Here is an 18,115-nt window from a genome sequence, read left to right on the forward strand (position 1 = left end):
TGCTGTTCGAAATCCTTTGCAATCTCACATAGAATTACAGTGTCATTGACAAACCATAAGTTTATTATTTCTCCTCCCTGAACTTCTTTACTTCTTGCTCATTGTGGAAATTCAATAAAATTAGGAATAAGCTACAAAATTGTCTCAGATCCTTCTCAACCATTGCTTCCCTTTCATGCCCCATTTTAGTTAATGATTTTGTTATCCCGATCCAAGTACAAACATAAATATTGACATTCCAATTGGAATGTTTGAAACATATTATTTTCCAAGACAGTAATACAGTTGAATACACAAGAATTCTACTGGGTAGAAAGTATAGAAAATCTCTATGACATTCTGTCCATATAGATCGTGTGATTTCATTGACCATGTTATGTTACATTTTTATAGTTTCCAGAACACAAATACATAACCTTTCACAGTGCATAACCAGTTTTAGCCTCTTCATACTGCCTATAGATAGAAAGAGGAAACATCGAATCATTATAAAATCTACCAAGAAACTGTAGGAGGGAATTTGGTATGCTTAACCCTTTAACTGCTGTAAACAAGATAAGTAGCCATGTTCCACCACTCCATAGGTGCAGAGGATGTCTTTAAATGCAGACCCTGGGTTTTTCTGAAGTGGTGGTGTTGCGTTTACATGTACCGTTCCACCAACCTCTCACTGCTGTGGTTGAGTTACTTCCATATCTCAGTGTATAAAAAAGTTTGGACAATTTATCATACAACATCTTTGTACATTTCGTATGCTACAGTATGTGACCTTAATCAACCATACACAAAGTTTACACAATGTGTTTTTACATCTGCAAATTCTTTAAAATTGTGTGAAGTTTTTTAGCTAATTTGATGCATCATAGTATTAATGGCATATAACAAAAATAAATTAAGTTCTTTATTGTGTGTAGATATAAGACTGTAAGATGTGTAAAAATCAATGTTACCATCTAATAGTTTGCTTAAAATCGAATGATAAGTATTTCATAGCGGCCGCAACACCACCACTCAACAGAGACAGCAGCATTTGGTGAGCAGTACAGCCATGAAAAAGCAGCACTCAGCATGGAATGCAGATAGCACAACTGCACCAGCAAAAAGATTCAAATTACTCAAACTTAATGTATCCATAAGATATTGTCCCAACGAACCCTTTGCCCTCTCTCTCCATCCTTCTGCTGCATCTTCAGACTGTCAATAGATAAAAAGAGCTGCCAAAGAATAATTATAGAATCTGTAAAATCAGTCAAGTAACTATTTACACTATGTAATAAAAATATACCTAAAGGCAGATACTCCAACATTCTTATTGCATTTTCAAGAAAAATAAAGACAACAGCAGGTAGAGATCAAAGTTTTATAGGTGGAGTAAAATATTTTCTGTGTCGTTTCATACAATATATATTTGTGAATTCTTGACACTAATGTCATGTGACTTTTTAAACAGTTTCAAAAACTTTTGAACAGTTTTTAAGTTTCAGCATTTGCACATGAAAAAGGAAGAAAGAAAGATCGGAAATTGGTCACGGCAACATTTCACAAACATTTCTTCACTTGTGTTTCACAGATCGAGACACGATTTTTTATGACAGCCACGACGTGTCGAAGGCAGATTCACAGTCGGCGCTCTCCGTGCTGGACCCTGAGGACGCGGCAACAGTTCCCCAGCCACCGCCTCCGGACCCCGAGAGACTCCGGGCGGTCGTTGACGCACTACGCTCCAAGCTCGGGCTGGCGCTCCTCGGCGTGGACGTGGTCGTCGAGAACTGCAGTGGACGCATCGCCATTATTGACATCAATGCCTACCCTGGTGGGTGTACAGCATGCTTCGGACTGTCCCTTTGGGTTGTTTAATTGCTGTGCAATGTATCTGAGATAAAATTTATGAATGAATGAATTGAATATGCTTCATAAATCCAGTTATCTCTATTGTATTTGGATTTTGTTCTCTGGTCTCAGAGCATTGAACATGAGTGTGCCACCAGATTTCTGTCATCTGCATCATCCACCGTGTTACAGTTTGTTAAAAAGTTTTGATGAGTCTGTACTCGGTTCAGGGTTGTTTGATTATATGTAGCTTTACACCTTATATCATCGACATTAACAGTCTCGGAGACGAGGAACTATCGAGTCAGTAAAAAGATTCCAATACTTCGTTGGAAGATGCCAAAAATATTTTCTGTATACAGAGCTGCATGGCCTTAGTCTATCTATAGAACAGAATCACGAAACCACTGAAAGTTCCTGTGAGCTGTGTTTATTTATAGATAGCCATTTGTGGTCAAGGGACTGTATTTAGTTCACCTATGTATTAACAAAACGTGTAAGAAATTAGCAATGCTTCTTGCATTGCATGTTTAACTCTACATATCTACGGCTGGAAGACTTGTCTGGTGTAGTGGTAATAAAGTGTACACAAATTTTCTTCATGAATCATTCTATCTATTAATGAAAACTGTATCAAAATCCTTGCAGATATTCCCAAGATTAACCTCCACATACAGATGGAGAAACAAGACAGAGGAATTTAATTCTTCGTAGTCAGCCATTTGTAGACTTAGAGAAAGCTTTTGACAATGTTGACTCGAATACTCTCTTTCAAATTCTAAAGGTGGCAGGGGTAAAATACAGGGAGCGAAAGGCTATTTACAATTTGTACAGAAACCAGATGGCAGTTATAAGAGTCGAGGGGCATGTAAGGGAGGCAGTGGTTGGGAAGGGAGTGAGACAAGGTTGTAATCTATCCCTGATATTGTTAAATCTGTATATGGAGCAAGCAGTAAAGAAAACATTAGAAAAATTCAGAGTAGGAATTAAAATCCGTGGAGAAGAAATGAAAAATTTGAGGTCTTGCTGATGACATTGTAATTCTGTCAGAGAGAGCAAAGGATCTGGAAGAGCAGTTGAGCGAACAGGATAGTGTCTTGAAAGGAGGATATAACATAACATTAACAAAAACATAATGTGGATAATTGAATTCAGTCGAATTAAATCGGATGATGTTGAGAGAATTAGATTAGGAAATGAGACACTTGAAGCAGTAGATGAGTTTTTCTATTTGGGGAGCAAAATAACTGATTATGGTCGATGTAGAGAGGATATAAAATGTAGACTGGCAATGGCAAGGAAAGCATTTCTGAAGAAAAGAAACTTCTTAACTTTGAGTATAGACTTAAATGTCAGGAAGTCCTTTCTGAAAGTATTTGTATGGGGTGTAGCCATGTATGTAAATGAAACATGGACAATAAATAGTTTAGAGAAGAAGAGAATGGAAGCTTTAAAAATGTGGTGCTACAGAAGAATGCTGAAGATTGGATGGGTAGATCATGTAACTAATGAAGAGGTACTGAATATAATTGGGGAGAAGAGGAATTTGTGGCACAACTTTACTAGAAGAAGGGATTGGTTAGTAGGACATGTTTTGAGGCATCAAGGGATCACCAATTTAGTATTGGAAGGCAGTGTGGAGGGTAAAAACTGCAGAGGGAGACCAAGAGATGAATACACTAAGCAATTTCAGAAGGACATAGGTTGCAGTAGGTACTTGGAGATGAAGAAGTTTGCACAGGATAGAGTAGCATGGAGAGCTGCATCAAACCAGTCTCTGGACTGAAGACCACGACAACAGTTCAGCCAGTTTACAGTAAATATTGGTAGATTATATATGCAAAGTTTCCTCAATAATTCAGTTTATTGGTGAAAACCACATCAAAATCCCTAGTTCCTGAAATTGGTCTTCACAAAGAGACAGAAAAACACAACTGGAGATTTTATAATACATATATATTCTGGTAGTAATAATTTCATGTGGCTCAGTGGCCCAGAGCAAGTCTTATAGTTGGATACCACTTTGGCAACATGCATGTCCGTAACCTTCCCCAGTTATTCAACTGGGCAAAGGGGGCGTACTGTACAATTCAGTGTGAAATCCGAACCACTGCCATTACTGGAGAACCCCCCCACATCATTAAGAGATAACTGATAGGTTAAAAGACAAACTGAAGGGAAAAAAAACAGTGGTCTGACCAAGATTCAATATTGTGACTTTTTGATTTTCATGCGTACCCTTTACCACTAGCCCTCCAGGCCCAACACTGATTCTAATCAGACTTTGCTGCTCTCTGGAGTTGTGTTGCCTGCTTACTTTACTCTTTTTCTGATCACTTACTGCGTCCTCTCTAGCTGAGAAGCTTGTGATTCTTATTGTTGCCATGAGATCTGCTCCAAATGCTGCATAAATATGGAACTGATAACAACACAGAAGTAATACATTCATCATTATGTAGTCGTAATACATTATATGCCCAGACCTTCCTTGTAAATCAGTTTATCTATTAGGGAAACCACATTAAAATCCCTGCAGTAGTTCCTAAGATTAACCTGAAACATACAGATAAAAACTGTGATGAAGAATTTTAATTTGTTATATGTTTAGATAGTATATGGCAAAACAATAGTAATGCAAACTATTGTATAGAGCAGATACTCATGGACACCATTACTTCAGGTTAAAAGATGGTATCTTGGTGTCAAGTATGAGGGTTGTCTGAAAATTAAGGTCTCCAATGCATTTTCACATAGTAAACATCATTTTATAGCAAAACCAGTTACAGATTCTGAAAGGTTGGACTTTAAGCTGTCTTTCAATGTAGTCCCCATCAAAATCGATGCATTTTTTTTAGACGCTCCAGAAGCATTTTCATACCTGCATTATACCACTCTCCCGCCGACTCGTGCAAAAAGAAATGGACAGGTGCCTTCATCTCTTTGTTGCTTGATAATTTAATTCTGCCCAAGTGTTGTTTCAAGTTGGGAAACAAGTAGTAGTCACTGAGAGCCAAATCAGGCCTGTACGGAGGATGGTCAACGATTTCCCATTTGAATTTGGCAATGAGACCTGTCATGGTGCTGATGACATGAAGGTGGGTGTTGTCACGGTGCAAACAAACTCCCTTTGTCAGCCAATCCCCCCTTTTGTTCTGTGTAGCCCGGCCTAGTTTTGTTAGTATCTTTCAGTACCTTGCCACATTGTTTGTTGTACCTGTTTTCAGGTAGTCGACCAGCAGAACGCATTCTACACCCCAGAATACTGAGCCATCACCTTCCCCCCTGACGGCATTTGCTAGAAGTTCTTGATATTTGGAGAACAGAATGCTACCATTGTTTTAATTGTTCAGTAGTCTCTGGCATGAAGTAGTAAACCCTAACCTTGTGTTTGATTAGAACTGAATCCAGAAAGTCTTCACTCTCTTCCTGGTAGTGGCACAAAAACTTGTGAGCACTTTTGATTCACTTCTTTTTGTGTTCATCAGTGAGCATCCGTGGCACCCACCTGGCATACACCGCATGGCACCCACCTGGCATACACGGCATGATACTTCAAAATGTCCGTCAAAATCTTGTCCACAGTATTCTCAAATACATCCCCCATCAGTTCAGCAATCTCTCGCAGTCACACCCTGATCCGCAGGCAGAATTCTTCAACTTTCCTCATTGTCTGATTCAAAACTGATGGACGCCCACAGCTTGCCTCATCGTGCAAGTTTGTACAGCCAGCTGTGAAACACCTACACCACTTATGAACACATTTTTTGCATTCATACACTTTTTTCCATACTCATTTGTCAACTGGTGGTGGATTTCAGTAGGGGTTGACCCCTTAAACCACAGAAATCTAATCACAGAATGCAATTCACACTTGGTGGGAGCATCAGTTTGCCTTTCCATCGTTAATGGCTACTATGCCAAGAATGAGTGTCACAGAGAGTTGGAGACTGGCAAGAATAGTGGTGTGGGAAGCAAGGAATACAGTACTATTATCAGATTTAAGCTAGCTTGCTCCGTGCTGGTGGGAGCTTGTTGAAGACCTTGCTTTACAGACAACCCTAGCACATAATTATTTATCAGTTGCAGGATACAAATGAACTATTTAAAAATATAATACACGTAAATCTGACATTGAGTACCTATTGTCTCTTATATGTGCATCCTTGATGTTATACATTTTTCTGTTAGTCACTAAGTATAGAAACTTACAGTCCGCATACTGTGTCACCAAACTCACATCAGTAACTTATGACTGAATCATTTGATGTTTGTGCAGTGATTTTACTTACAATTTAGAGCAATTGATCATAACTTCATCAGAGATGTGTAACTTACAATTTCTGTGTCCTGGATTGTAGACGATGAATGAAATTAGTTAAACAGAGGAAGCAACAAATTTTGTTTGCATAGTGAAAAACGACCAAATATCAGTTTTATTTTATAACTAGACTAAAAAACATGTCATTTATTGGCAGCACAGTTAAAAATATTTCTGTATTGTACTAGTTTGTAAAAAATTATGTAGTATCCAAAACAATCCACCAGTCACTCTGCTGACCAAATACAAAAACTAATCTACTATTTTAGCATCTCATTTCCTAATCTAGTTCTCCCAGCATCACCTGACTTGCTTCAGCCTTTTTTATACAGTCAGTTTCCATTCTGTTCCAATTCATACTGCAAATCCTCAACAGAATAACAATGTCATCAGTACACTTCAAAGTTTAAATATTTTACCATGGACTTTTCTCTTTTCAAATTTTTCCTCCTCAGCTTGTTCAATGTACAGTTCAATAACATTGGGGATCGGCTACAACTCTGCCTCGTTTCTCTCTTAACTACTGATTCGCTTTGATGTCCTTCAACTCTTATAATTGATCCAGTTTCTGTTCAAGTTTTGGATAACCCTTCACCCCCTGTATATTATATGTTAACTCCCACATGTTACCGCATTACTAGACCTCTCCGTCTCTGATGGCAGCATCCGGCCACCATTTGAAGGGTGGACGGTTGACATGTGGCCATGCAAACAGCATCCTACCATTTCCACCTCACCGAGCTACATCGTCGAGGCTCACCTGCTAACCGATGGCGTCCATTCCAGAATCGGCACCTAGAAACAACACCTACTTTCCTGTAGAGACTTTCCCGAAACAGATGCATGTGCTGATTGCTCAGACTGTGCGAGTTGGCACACCTTTGAAGTACAGTGACTTACTAAGGCCACCGCCTCAACTCCACACTTCACTCTGCTAGTTGCACTCTGGTGATCGTGTAATAGTACTCTGTGCTATGACTGTATTTGCTCTACTATTGGACTTCTGTTTGGGTTATACTATTTGAATCAATTCCTTACCAGTGCTTGCACTTTTGGTCACTGTGTAGTGGTCACAACCTTTATCACAGATACCTTCATTATTTCAAAGAGTGTAGTACCACTCAACACTTCCACAAGTCTTCCCTAAACCTGCAAATACTCAGTTTCTCTTCTAAGAGGAGTCATAGGATCGATACTGCCTCACACATTCAGACATTTCTTCAGAACTAAAAGTGGTCTTCCCCGAGGTCCGATACTATCAGTTGTCGTGTCAGTGTTCTGCAAGCATGCCTTATTAAACCAGTGCTTCAGTGACATTCACACTTGTCAGATCCCGTCTTCTTTGGACTAGAAATTATTACAGTCTTCTCGAAGTCTGAGGATATTTCGCACATCTCATTTGTCTCGGCCTCCTAGTGGAATAGTCTTCGTCTCGACAGACAATACCGATGATCTCATGAACTGTGAGAGATAGTTGTGTAGTCCGAGGTGTGCTTTTTTGAATTCTTCTCCCAGTATCGTATCCCCCGTCTCATCTTCATGTGTCTCCTCTTTCTTCTCCACAGGAATCCCTTCAAATTTCTTCCCCCTGTTAAGCCTTTCTGTATACTCGTTTTACGTTTCAACTTTCCCTTTTGTGCTTAGTGCTGGCTTAGTATCACCCCAACCATTACTGCTTTGCCATTTTGCACTTCCAGTCAGTCTCATTATTTGGACATCTGTATTCATTTTTGCCAGCTTCATGTGCTGCAGTTTTATATTTACTCCTTTCATCAATTATATTCAAGTAGCTGAAAAACCTGGCATTGCCCAGGTATTCATTTTGCCAATAATTTTCTGTTAGAAATAAAGATAAAGAAATGAACTGCGTTTGCAGCGAAGCACCAAAAAAACTGATTTCCATGCGTTTGTGAAAATACCTTTGAAATTATGAAAGAGTTGTACAGAGAGAGATTCATAAATTACACATGTATAAGTACAGTATCCATGTCAAGAAACATGATCCCAGACAGTTTCTGTACACAGGACACAGCTCCTTCGCATGCCTGCAATGCAGACATCCCTGTGGCAGTGCCTGTTCGTACCACTACAAATGGCTATTGTATTCAACTACAGCTGTTTGTGTGTAGCAGTGGAGAGTGAGCAAAATCGTTGCCAGGTATTAGGGGTTTCATGAAGATGACCTGATTCTAGATGTGTCTCAGTAGTAAGGAATAATTGTATTAAAACTTCATGCTTGATGCAGCACTTTTTTTCCACATATCTCAGTATTTATTAACCATATCTCTTCAACTGTGTGTCGTGTAATGATATATTCGTGTAGGTACATTCAGCAACATATGTGGATACTGTCAGAAAAATGTGTTGTGAACAGAGTCAGTAGAAAAGAAATAATAAATTTAAAAGCCATGCACAGTGCTGCAATTTTTACGCAGCTCTGTGTTTACGATGTCTTATCTCCTGAACTATGACAGGTTGGTGGTTCTTACCCCCACAGCAATTGTTACCTGACAGTAAGGGATATGTGTGCTAAATGTGGTTAAAATTAGTCAAGTGGTTTAGGAGATGTGGAAAACACACACACTTTTTTTTTTTGCTATATGTATGGACATGTGAACTGTACAAGAGCTTCCAACAGATCTTGTCTTTTTGCCATCTTTTCCCCTGCTGCCTTCACTGATTAATCTCTGAGCTACCCATTCATCTTCTAGTGTATTCCTTTTCTCCATTTCAGTCAAATGCCTAATGTCCAGTTTGCAACCCTTAACAATCTTTGGTTCCTTCAATTTACTGTGTCCAAACTTCTTAGTTATCTACCTTTCTGCAGTTTCTTCTGTTTTAAATTGCAGTTCACAACCCATGCATTATGGCCAGAGTGCACATGTGCCCACAGAAATACTGTGCTGTTTAAAATCTGGTTTGGACATCTGTCTTAACATTATGTAATCAGTCTGAAATCTTTGAGAGTCTCCCAGTCTCTTTTACATACGCAGCCCTTTTACACGATTCTTAAACCGAGTGTTAGCAATGATTAAATTGTGCCCTGTGGAAAATTCTCGTCCTTTCGTTCCTTTCCCCCAGACCGTATTTTGCTATTATTTTTCCATTTTTTTCGTAATCAAATTGAAGTCCCAAATCTCCATTAAATTTTCATCTGGATTGTGAAATCAAATGTGTTAGTTCTTCTCTTGTTAGAACTGTGTAAGGTTTGTGGCATTTGTGTGCAGGTTATGACGGCTTCCCCAACTTCTTTGAAAGCCTGATGACGTGCATACTGGGAGCCGTCGAGTCACACCGAACAGACGTGCCGGATGCGGTCCTCTCCAACGGATCGGACAGCTTCTCCAGTGGACCTGGCAGTTCTGCTTGCAGTGAGTTTAAGTTTTAAAAAAATTATTTTTATCAATGACTTTAACAGTTTATTCATTTTAACTTGCAAGAAGTGGTTCCCAAGGATAGAATAGACTTTTTGAAACCACCTACACATTTCTGTAAGATAGGATATCAGATATCACACTGTGCAACTTTTCAGCCCAGTGAGCCCATGTTTGTAAGTAATTAAAAAAATCATATGATCCACTAGAACAATGAAAACGTGGCAATAAGTTTATCAGAATGACAGTAATCATTATTTTTATTCAGTTACATGATTTAAATATTTCTTTTTTATTTCTCATCCTTTGTCACATCATTTTCATCATTATATTCACTTTTCAATTTGCTCTCATTATTATTACTTCGTTTTTTCCATGTGGAATCTTCTCCCATATGATTTTAATTACCTTATGTATTCAATTTGGGGTTCAGTATGGGTGGTCTTGGAATATTAATCACTTAAGTATGTTACCAAGACAAATGTATTGCATAAATTTCATGACTACACTAATTAGTTTTTGGTGTTGTGATTTTTTTCTGTCAGAGTATTTATGATTCTTTATCATACAAATAGGAATCCTGCTGTTTTCGAAAGAGTCAGTGGAACTTACAATTTAAATTACTGGTCGCTCAAAGTGCAAATCTTACAGTCTCGTGAGTGTTGTCGAATGTCATAATCTTGAGGAGGTCGGTCAGTGGCAACTGTGGCGCAAAATTGCTCCATATCTGAAGTTTCTGATACCATTAATTTTGTGCAGTTGCATAAACTCTTGCCAGAGTTTTCTTCTTTTCCAACTGCAGCCCAGATGTGTCACACTTGTGAGAAACTCGCATGCTTTTAACTTGCACTCCAGAAAAGCATCCGATCACAGTCCGGCACATACGAGCCAGCTGCAGAGCTCTAACAACGTGTCCAGTAGCCGTATCCTCTCCCTGTGACTGGCACGTACACCCAAGCATGCATCATTTCAGGAGTCACTGTTAGGAAGGTGTGGCAGTCCTCAGCTACACAATTTTCTTCACCCTATCTTATCTCAGTGATTACGATAGTTATGTAACAGCATTATAGGCATTAATTTTTAATATCGAAGTGCACTTCATTCAGATTGCCCAGAAATAAATAAATCTATGTTACTTTATATTTGAGAAACTTGTAGCTGACACTATGTTAGGGTATTACAGTCGGAGCTGTAGTCACAAGGACAGCCTGTAGAGATGAGGTCTCATCCTTTGGTAGCACAGCACACTTATGCTTTGTGCATGTCAGTGAGGTCTATTTGCCAAATTTTGTGGTTTGGTCTTCACTTAAGCCTGTACAAAGTCACTTGTAACGAACTGAAGAAAATGATTATCTGCAAGTGTTTACTTTTGCAGAAATGACCTTGGAAACCTGGCACATTCACTGTATTCTGTAAGAAGCTGTGAGACTTATTTCTGCCTATCAGGTACTTCAAACAAACAGAACTGCCAGTATCGGCTAGCAAGTAGTGCTTGTTAACTTCATCAACCCCCTCATAGTGACCGAGTAACCGCAAAGTGTGGAATGCCACGATTTTTACTTATTATAACCTGCGTTTTTCTGGAACAACAGGTAAGTCACAGTGTTACCTTATACTCTGGTAAGAATTTTTTGTGCTTAATCTGAGAAGATGCTGAATTTATATCAGTAGGGTTTGGTTTCAGTGGTGTGGTGCTACTTCCTGTTTCTTCTTCTTCTTCTTCTTCTTCTTCTCCTTGCATTACAGCCTCTGTAGGACCACTGGTAGCCCCATCATAGATTGCATTTTCTGCCTCTGCTCCCAGAATATCTTCATTCTTTCTCTTCTTCCATCTTGACTGTCTTCTGAGATATTCAATTTTCTCTTTTCTTGTCTGCTCCACTGGAGACTGTTTTTGCTTCCCCTGTATCCTTCTCTGTTGCCAGTCTCCGGCATATAGGTTGGTGTGTGCTTTCTTCTCCAATTTTCCTTTCCTTTTATTTTGATCCTCAATTCAACAAATACTTTTAGACTTCATCAACCCACATGGTTCCTGTCTTTCCACTTGTACTCCCTATTGTTTCCCATACTCTTTTCGTCATTCCATCCAGATTCACTCTGATCTCATGTCCGGTAAAGCTTGCCCTTCTCACTCCGATTTCTTCTAATATTGTCCTTATGTTCCGGCAGTTTCCCCTACCTTTTCACATCCATCTTTCACCACTCCTTTTAGGGCCTGATAATGTCCTCACTATTTCTCACTCTTATTTCTCTGGTTTTCTGCATCCTAGTGCCATCATCGCAGTTACCTGTGTGTACTTACTACGCATCATCTCGGCCACATATAATACTGCATTCCTCATGTTGCCGTGTAATGTCTCATCTTTGCTTCACTAGATATTTGTTATTTTTCGTGTCTATATCTCTGGTCATACAGAAGGCTAATCACATCTTCATCCTCTCTACTATTTCCTCATTGCTCCTGTTTCTCCAAGGTATTTAAATTTGTCCTATTTTCGCATTGTGCCTCCTGGTGATTTCCATCCCACTAGCTATTTTGCTAAGGTTGTATACATGTGCCGTGTTGTGCCATGTCTTAAGAGACTCCATAACTTTCTTGAGAGAGGACATGACATTTTGTCTGTCAGGCATGTGAAGTGGCACATCAATCTCTGGACCTTGCACCAAGTACTCATTTCTAGTGGGGCCACCTAAATCTTGGACATAATTGGAAAAGCAATGGACACGGAGCTCTTTTGGAAAGTATGACGTGATATCCAAGCAGTTACATGTGCTATGTTTGAAAGCTGTGTGGGCATTTTTTTCCATAATCCTGCAACTAATCCTGAGTAAGAATAGTTGTCTCATGTATTAAGCCATTTTTGACACCTATTGATAATGCATTTACCAAATGACATTGTATATTTAATTTTAAGGAAAAAAATTCTAATCCATTCAGAAACAACTGGGTTTTGGGTTTCAGAAATGTAACACTTCCTAATTGTACCCTGTATGTAACTGAGTACCCATTTCTGTCCTGAAATGCCACCAGAATATAGAATGAATAACTTTACTCTAACCAGGGGCCCTTAGAGGCTGCTCAGCTTCTTCAATTTTCTTCATATGTAGACGATTTGAAGGTCATTGCCTGGACATCAGGCACAGTACAGTGCAATTCTCAGAAGAAGTTGGAAGAAAAGAGGCCTTCAAAAATGTTTTCCATTCACAGTGAAGTGCAAAAAATTTTTGTCTTATCAACGTATATGCCAGTAGGTGAATGTGTACCATAAGAGGATGGTAATCCTAAAGTCACTAGTTTGAACTTCACGTGTAGCGTAGTTTTACTTTATGAGAAGTCCATGGTTATTAACAAATGGAAATATACACTAACAAATGTTTTTGATAAAACTAACGTATTTTTATTTTCAATTACTATTTGTATGAAAATGTGAAACATCATGTATTTAACTTTCTTCATGTAGTAAAGAGCCATTTTGTGCATGTTTTTATTTAGTTTTAATTTATTTACATATAACCAGTAATTAAAAATAAAAAAGTTAGTTTTATAAAAAATTATGATTCAGTATTTGTTAATTAACATTTCCATTTGTTAATAAATGTGGAATTTAAATAAAAGTAGAAAAAATAACTATGAGCGAGATTCAAACAAGCGACCTCACAATTAATTACTCTGTGTGTGTGTTTGTCTGTGTGTGTGTGTGTGTGTGTGTGTGTGTGTGTGTGTGTGTTTACTGCTGCCGGGCATTGATGTCCAGGCACTGACCTCCAGATGCTTTGAAGATGAAGAAAATTGGAGAGAAGGTGTCTTTAATGTTGTAACTGTTCTAATTAGAAAACCATTGCTGTTGTCTGTTAGGCAATTCATTTCTGTGGAGAGGGTGTCAGTTGCATAACTTTTGATTCCATTCATTTCGTTGTCATAGTTAGTCAATAAAGAATGGTGCAAGAACTTTTCTTTCTTGGTAGACAGAATTTTGTACTTATCATTCAATTGTCAATGAAAGCACAATTACAGTAAAATGCGTAGTGAAATTAGTAACTACCATTCCATAAATAAAGGCTTTACATTCTTAAGGAGATGAAAACAGACCAAATGTAGGCACAGTAACACTGTCATTTTATTTTTGGTGGAATATAATGTACACACAAACACACATTTTGTTCTGGCTTAGGCAAAACTAGCAGCAGCACGAGCTCACCAGGTGACCAGGACGATTCCGGCTTCGACACGGGGGGCGACTCGAGTGACGAGAAGAAGAAGAAGTGGGGCCGACGCCTTCGTGGGAGCGGCGGCTTCGCGGCGGTCGCCAGCAAGTAACAGCTCAGGTATTCAGCTGTTAAACATCTCTGTTTGTGATTCTATGTGTAGTGGGAACCACTATTTGTAATGTAACTGCATCTAGCGTTGTCTGCATTTGTTAATTAATTGGGCATTTTAGCCTCATTTCCATTGTAATGTTACAGTTCTTTTAATTTAGAAAATTGGAGTTGTGATCTTTCATTTCTGTAAGTGTCTCATTAGTATGTGCAGCATAGTGTAACCTGTCATAGTAGACTAATGTTTGTATCTGGTAGAAGCTACAGTGCTTGAGACGTGTTTAGTTCAAAGATCTCGCTGTGACAATAGGCATAAGTTTTTAATAAACAGCGCTGTACGGGCCATATCAGTAGCAGTACAGTTATGTAGTTACTGCCTGTGAGAACACTGTGACAATGTAAATAAATGTCACCATAATTTCAATAGTGCAGTGCCTGTATTATTTCAAATGACAATGCAATGTTCCTTTGGACATACATGCATGCCCAAGGAACATTGCATCATAATTCATAATAACACAGGCACTGCAGTATCGTATTTACCCATTGGCTCCCGGCAAGTGGCTTTCAAGTAAAATGTCTCCCCTGTACAGGAATATATCTATATATAATGGATGTATGAGTACAGGTAGTATATGCATGGTTCACGATGTATGGAAGTGTGGGTCCAGCCACGAGTCGTGCTTGGATAGCCAAATCCTAAGGCGATTGCTTGTGATAAGCAGGAAATCTGGATTTGAGTCCCAGTCCGGCACAAATTTTCATTGTCGGCATTCTGTTACACAGCTGATAATTCTCCATATTCAGCTGTGAATGCATTTCATCTGTATAATTTACCAATCATCTGTCAACAGTATTTATCTTAAATGCCGGTACTAAATGAAAAATTGACATTGTGTGAAGTAGGAGTGGTTCAGCACAGCTTTCTCCAGTAGAAGGAAGCTACAACAAAAATGCCGCATTCAGCCAAACAATCCTGTTAACACACAGATTCCATGTACAAAAAGAATTATTATAATGATGAAGTTAATCAGAGTATAATTTGAACAGAAAGTTGAGTTGGCCACTGAAGCCAAAGTGGCAATCTTAATTAAAATCAGTCTGTTTGAAAAACTACACTAGTTGATAGCAGCAAATGTAATTGAAATTTAAATGTATTTTCTTCAAAGACTACTGTTGCTCCGAGTGAGTGATTCAGGCTCGTATAATGTGTAATTACCCTTTTAACGACATTGGTAATGATACATTACTGACTTAGAATTTTAGCAATGTTTGTCAATGTTAGGCCTCATAAAATGAACATACACACTTATTCAGGTGAGGCTGATGCTATTTCAACTAATCACAAAATAATTGTACTATCTGATTATAAAACAGATAACTTTGTTTAAATATTTAACCCTTTGACTGCTTTTGATGAATTAATTCTTTACGCACTGCCGCTCCCCAAGCACTGTTAGAAAGCTTAAGTGTAGTCTCTGAGTTTTCCTTCACCTCTGTTGATAATTTAACTTAGGCCTCCTTACTGGTCCCTGAGTGCTGATGACCAGTATGGTCTCAGGTCAGCTGTGGCGAGCTTAAATGTACAGCAGAGTCTCTGCCCCATATTTCAAAAGCATTTCACAAACCTTGCTGCTAAGTTGTGACCATGTACTTGATCTGTCATTATTTTGTTTTGCTGCATCTGACTTCTCTGTTCATCTGTCTGTTCCTCAGGATTGGCATCACAATGTTTTTCTCATACTCTATTCTACAAGAAAATGACAAGGCATAGTGGTTGCACTTAGAAAGAGAACATGGATATACTCACAAAGAGCAACAATGAGGACGAATTATTTGATGTCGATATGCGTGATAAGTCCTTCAGAGATTCTGACTACACATGACAGCTGGAGTAGTGCTACAGTCTTATGTTTCAACAATTACTGTATCATACTTACCTGACTTTAACACAAATTGTTTCCCAAATTCATCATTTGAAAAATATGGGCTCATCTTGCATTCGCAGATTAAGATATTGCTTCTGAGATCAACATTTTTACACTGTTTAATAGAGTAATACAGGGGTCATATTATGTTTACAGATGAAATTTGACTATTGAGGTTTCATACAAACTTATTTTGAACAGTGTCGTAGGGTACGGCTTATCACACAGTACTTGAGTTCAGATAGATTCAAGATTTCCCAATACATCGAATTGCTTGAACAATCACATGACCTGTAGCTTGCAGTGCTAGTGTAAGGAATACAACAACAATCTAATGCTCTGCAAAAAAAAATTGACAATTTTGTGAAAGCCAGGAGGAACAACATTAAATTCTATGAACTTACAAACTTTTGTTGTATTTAAGATTCTTTACACATACATTTTTGCTGCTTTTTAAGTAAATGTAACATTCAGAGGTTAAAAACTTGCCCTTCAAAAACCATTACTTGATTCTTAACCCATGTCTATATTGTATTTGGCTGTGATGAATTAATGATTCACCAAGTAGGTTGCAAACAAGAAATTCCACTGCTGATCTCATATTAGAATACTGGAGAAAATCATTACTGTACAGGCTTTAGAACTTTAGAACAAGATGAAGACATTCAAGTGCAACAAGAAAGAAAATTAATCCAGAATGACATGTCTATGTTTACACCTACATCTGCGTGGATACTCTGCAAATCACACTTAAGTGCATGGCAGAGGTTTCATTGAACCACCTTCACAATAATTCTTTTTTATTCCAATCTCAACCAGCGCACAAAAAAAAAAGAACGAACACCCATATCTTTTTGTGCGAGCTCTAATGTCCTTTATTTTATGATGATGATCATTTCTCTCCCTATGTAGGTTGGCATCAACAAAATATTTTTGCATTTGGAGGAGAAAGTTGGTGACTGAAATTTCGTGGGGAGATTCCACCACAACAAAAAACACCTTTGTTTTAATTATGTCCACCCCAAATCCTGTATCACGTCTGTGACGTTTTCTGTTTCTCAGTCATGCAAAATGTGCTGCTCTTCTTTGAACTTTCTCTATGTACTCCATTAATCCTATCTGGTAAGGATCCCACAATGCACAGCAGTACTCCAGAAGAGGACGGACAAGCATAGTGTAGGCAGTCTCTTCAGTAGATCGTTTGCATCTTCTAAGTGTTACCTTCCCCACAACATTCTGTTCGTAACTGTAATTCCTAGGTATTTTGCTGAATTTGTGTCCTTTAGATTTGACTGATTTATCGTCTAACCAAAGTTGAAAGGATACCTTTTAGCACTCATGTGGATAACCTCACAGTTTTCATTATTTAGGATCAGTTGCCGAGTTCCACACCATACAGGTTTCTTTTCCAAATTGTTTTGCAATTTGCTTTGATCTTTTGATGACTTTACTAGGTACTAAAGACAGCATCATTTGCAAACAACCTAAGGTGGCTGCTCATATTGTCTCCAAAATTGTTCATATAGAAAAGGAACAGCAGAGGACGTAAAACTCAATGTGGGGAACACTAGAAATCCCTTCTGTTTTACTTGATGATTTTCTATTACTGCGAACTGTGACCCCTCTGACAGGAAATCACGAATCCAGTCACACAACTGATATGATATTCCATAAGCACGTAATTTGACTACAAGCCACTTGTGAGGTAGTGTGTCAAAATTCTTCTGGGAATCTAGAAATACAAAATCGATTTTAAATCCCTTGTTGTTAGCACTCAACACTTCATGCGAATAAAGAGCTAGTTGTAAATAAAAGTAAATAAAATAGAAAGAAACATTCCACATGGGAAAAATATATTAAAAACAAAGATTCCAAGACTTACCAAGCGGGAAAGCGCCAGTAGATAGGCACAATAAAAAAACACACACACACACAAAATTTCGAGCTTTCGCAACCGGCGGTTGCTTTGTCAGGAAAGAGGGAAGGAGAAGGAAAGATGAAAGGATGTGGGTTTTAAGAGAAAGGGTAAGGAGTCATTCCAATCCCAGGAGCAGAAAGACTTCCCTTAGGGGGGAAAAGGATAGGTATATACTCGCACACTCACACACACCTATCCATCCATCCATATACAGACACAAGCAAGAGCTAGTTGTGTTTCACAAGAATGATGTTTTCTAGGTCTGTGCCGGCGGTGTGTCAATAGACCATTCTCTTCAAGGTAATTCATACAGTTTGAGGTTATGTCAAACAAATGAAGTAAATCATATTAAAGTGACTGTAATTGTTGTCGCAAGAATATAATACAGCGGAAAGACCTGTTGTGGAGATCATACGAAAAGTCATCACTA

The 18,115-nt window shown here is 38.4% G+C and overlaps 1 protein-coding gene across 1 annotated transcript in view; it reads left to right on the top strand.

Annotated features, from left to right (window-relative positions):
- Window positions 1-18,115, top strand: part of LOC126292161 (inositol-tetrakisphosphate 1-kinase-like) — a 107,359-nt gene that overhangs the window by 83,282 nt on the left and 5,962 nt on the right. Inside the window, exons 8-10 of the mRNA XM_049985999.1 lie at window positions 1,571-1,813; window positions 9,376-9,519; window positions 13,695-13,848. Coding sequence (XP_049841956.1) covers window positions 1,571-1,813; window positions 9,376-9,519; window positions 13,695-13,840 — 533 coding nt within the window. The 3' untranslated portion in view covers window positions 13,841-13,848. The remainder of the gene's footprint in view (window positions 1-1,570; window positions 1,814-9,375; window positions 9,520-13,694; window positions 13,849-18,115) is intronic.

The sequence above is a fragment of the Schistocerca gregaria genome, chromosome 9 (genome assembly GCF_023897955.1).
Source record: "Schistocerca gregaria isolate iqSchGreg1 chromosome 9, iqSchGreg1.2, whole genome shotgun sequence".
NCBI lineage: Eukaryota > Metazoa > Arthropoda > Insecta > Orthoptera > Acrididae > Schistocerca > Schistocerca gregaria.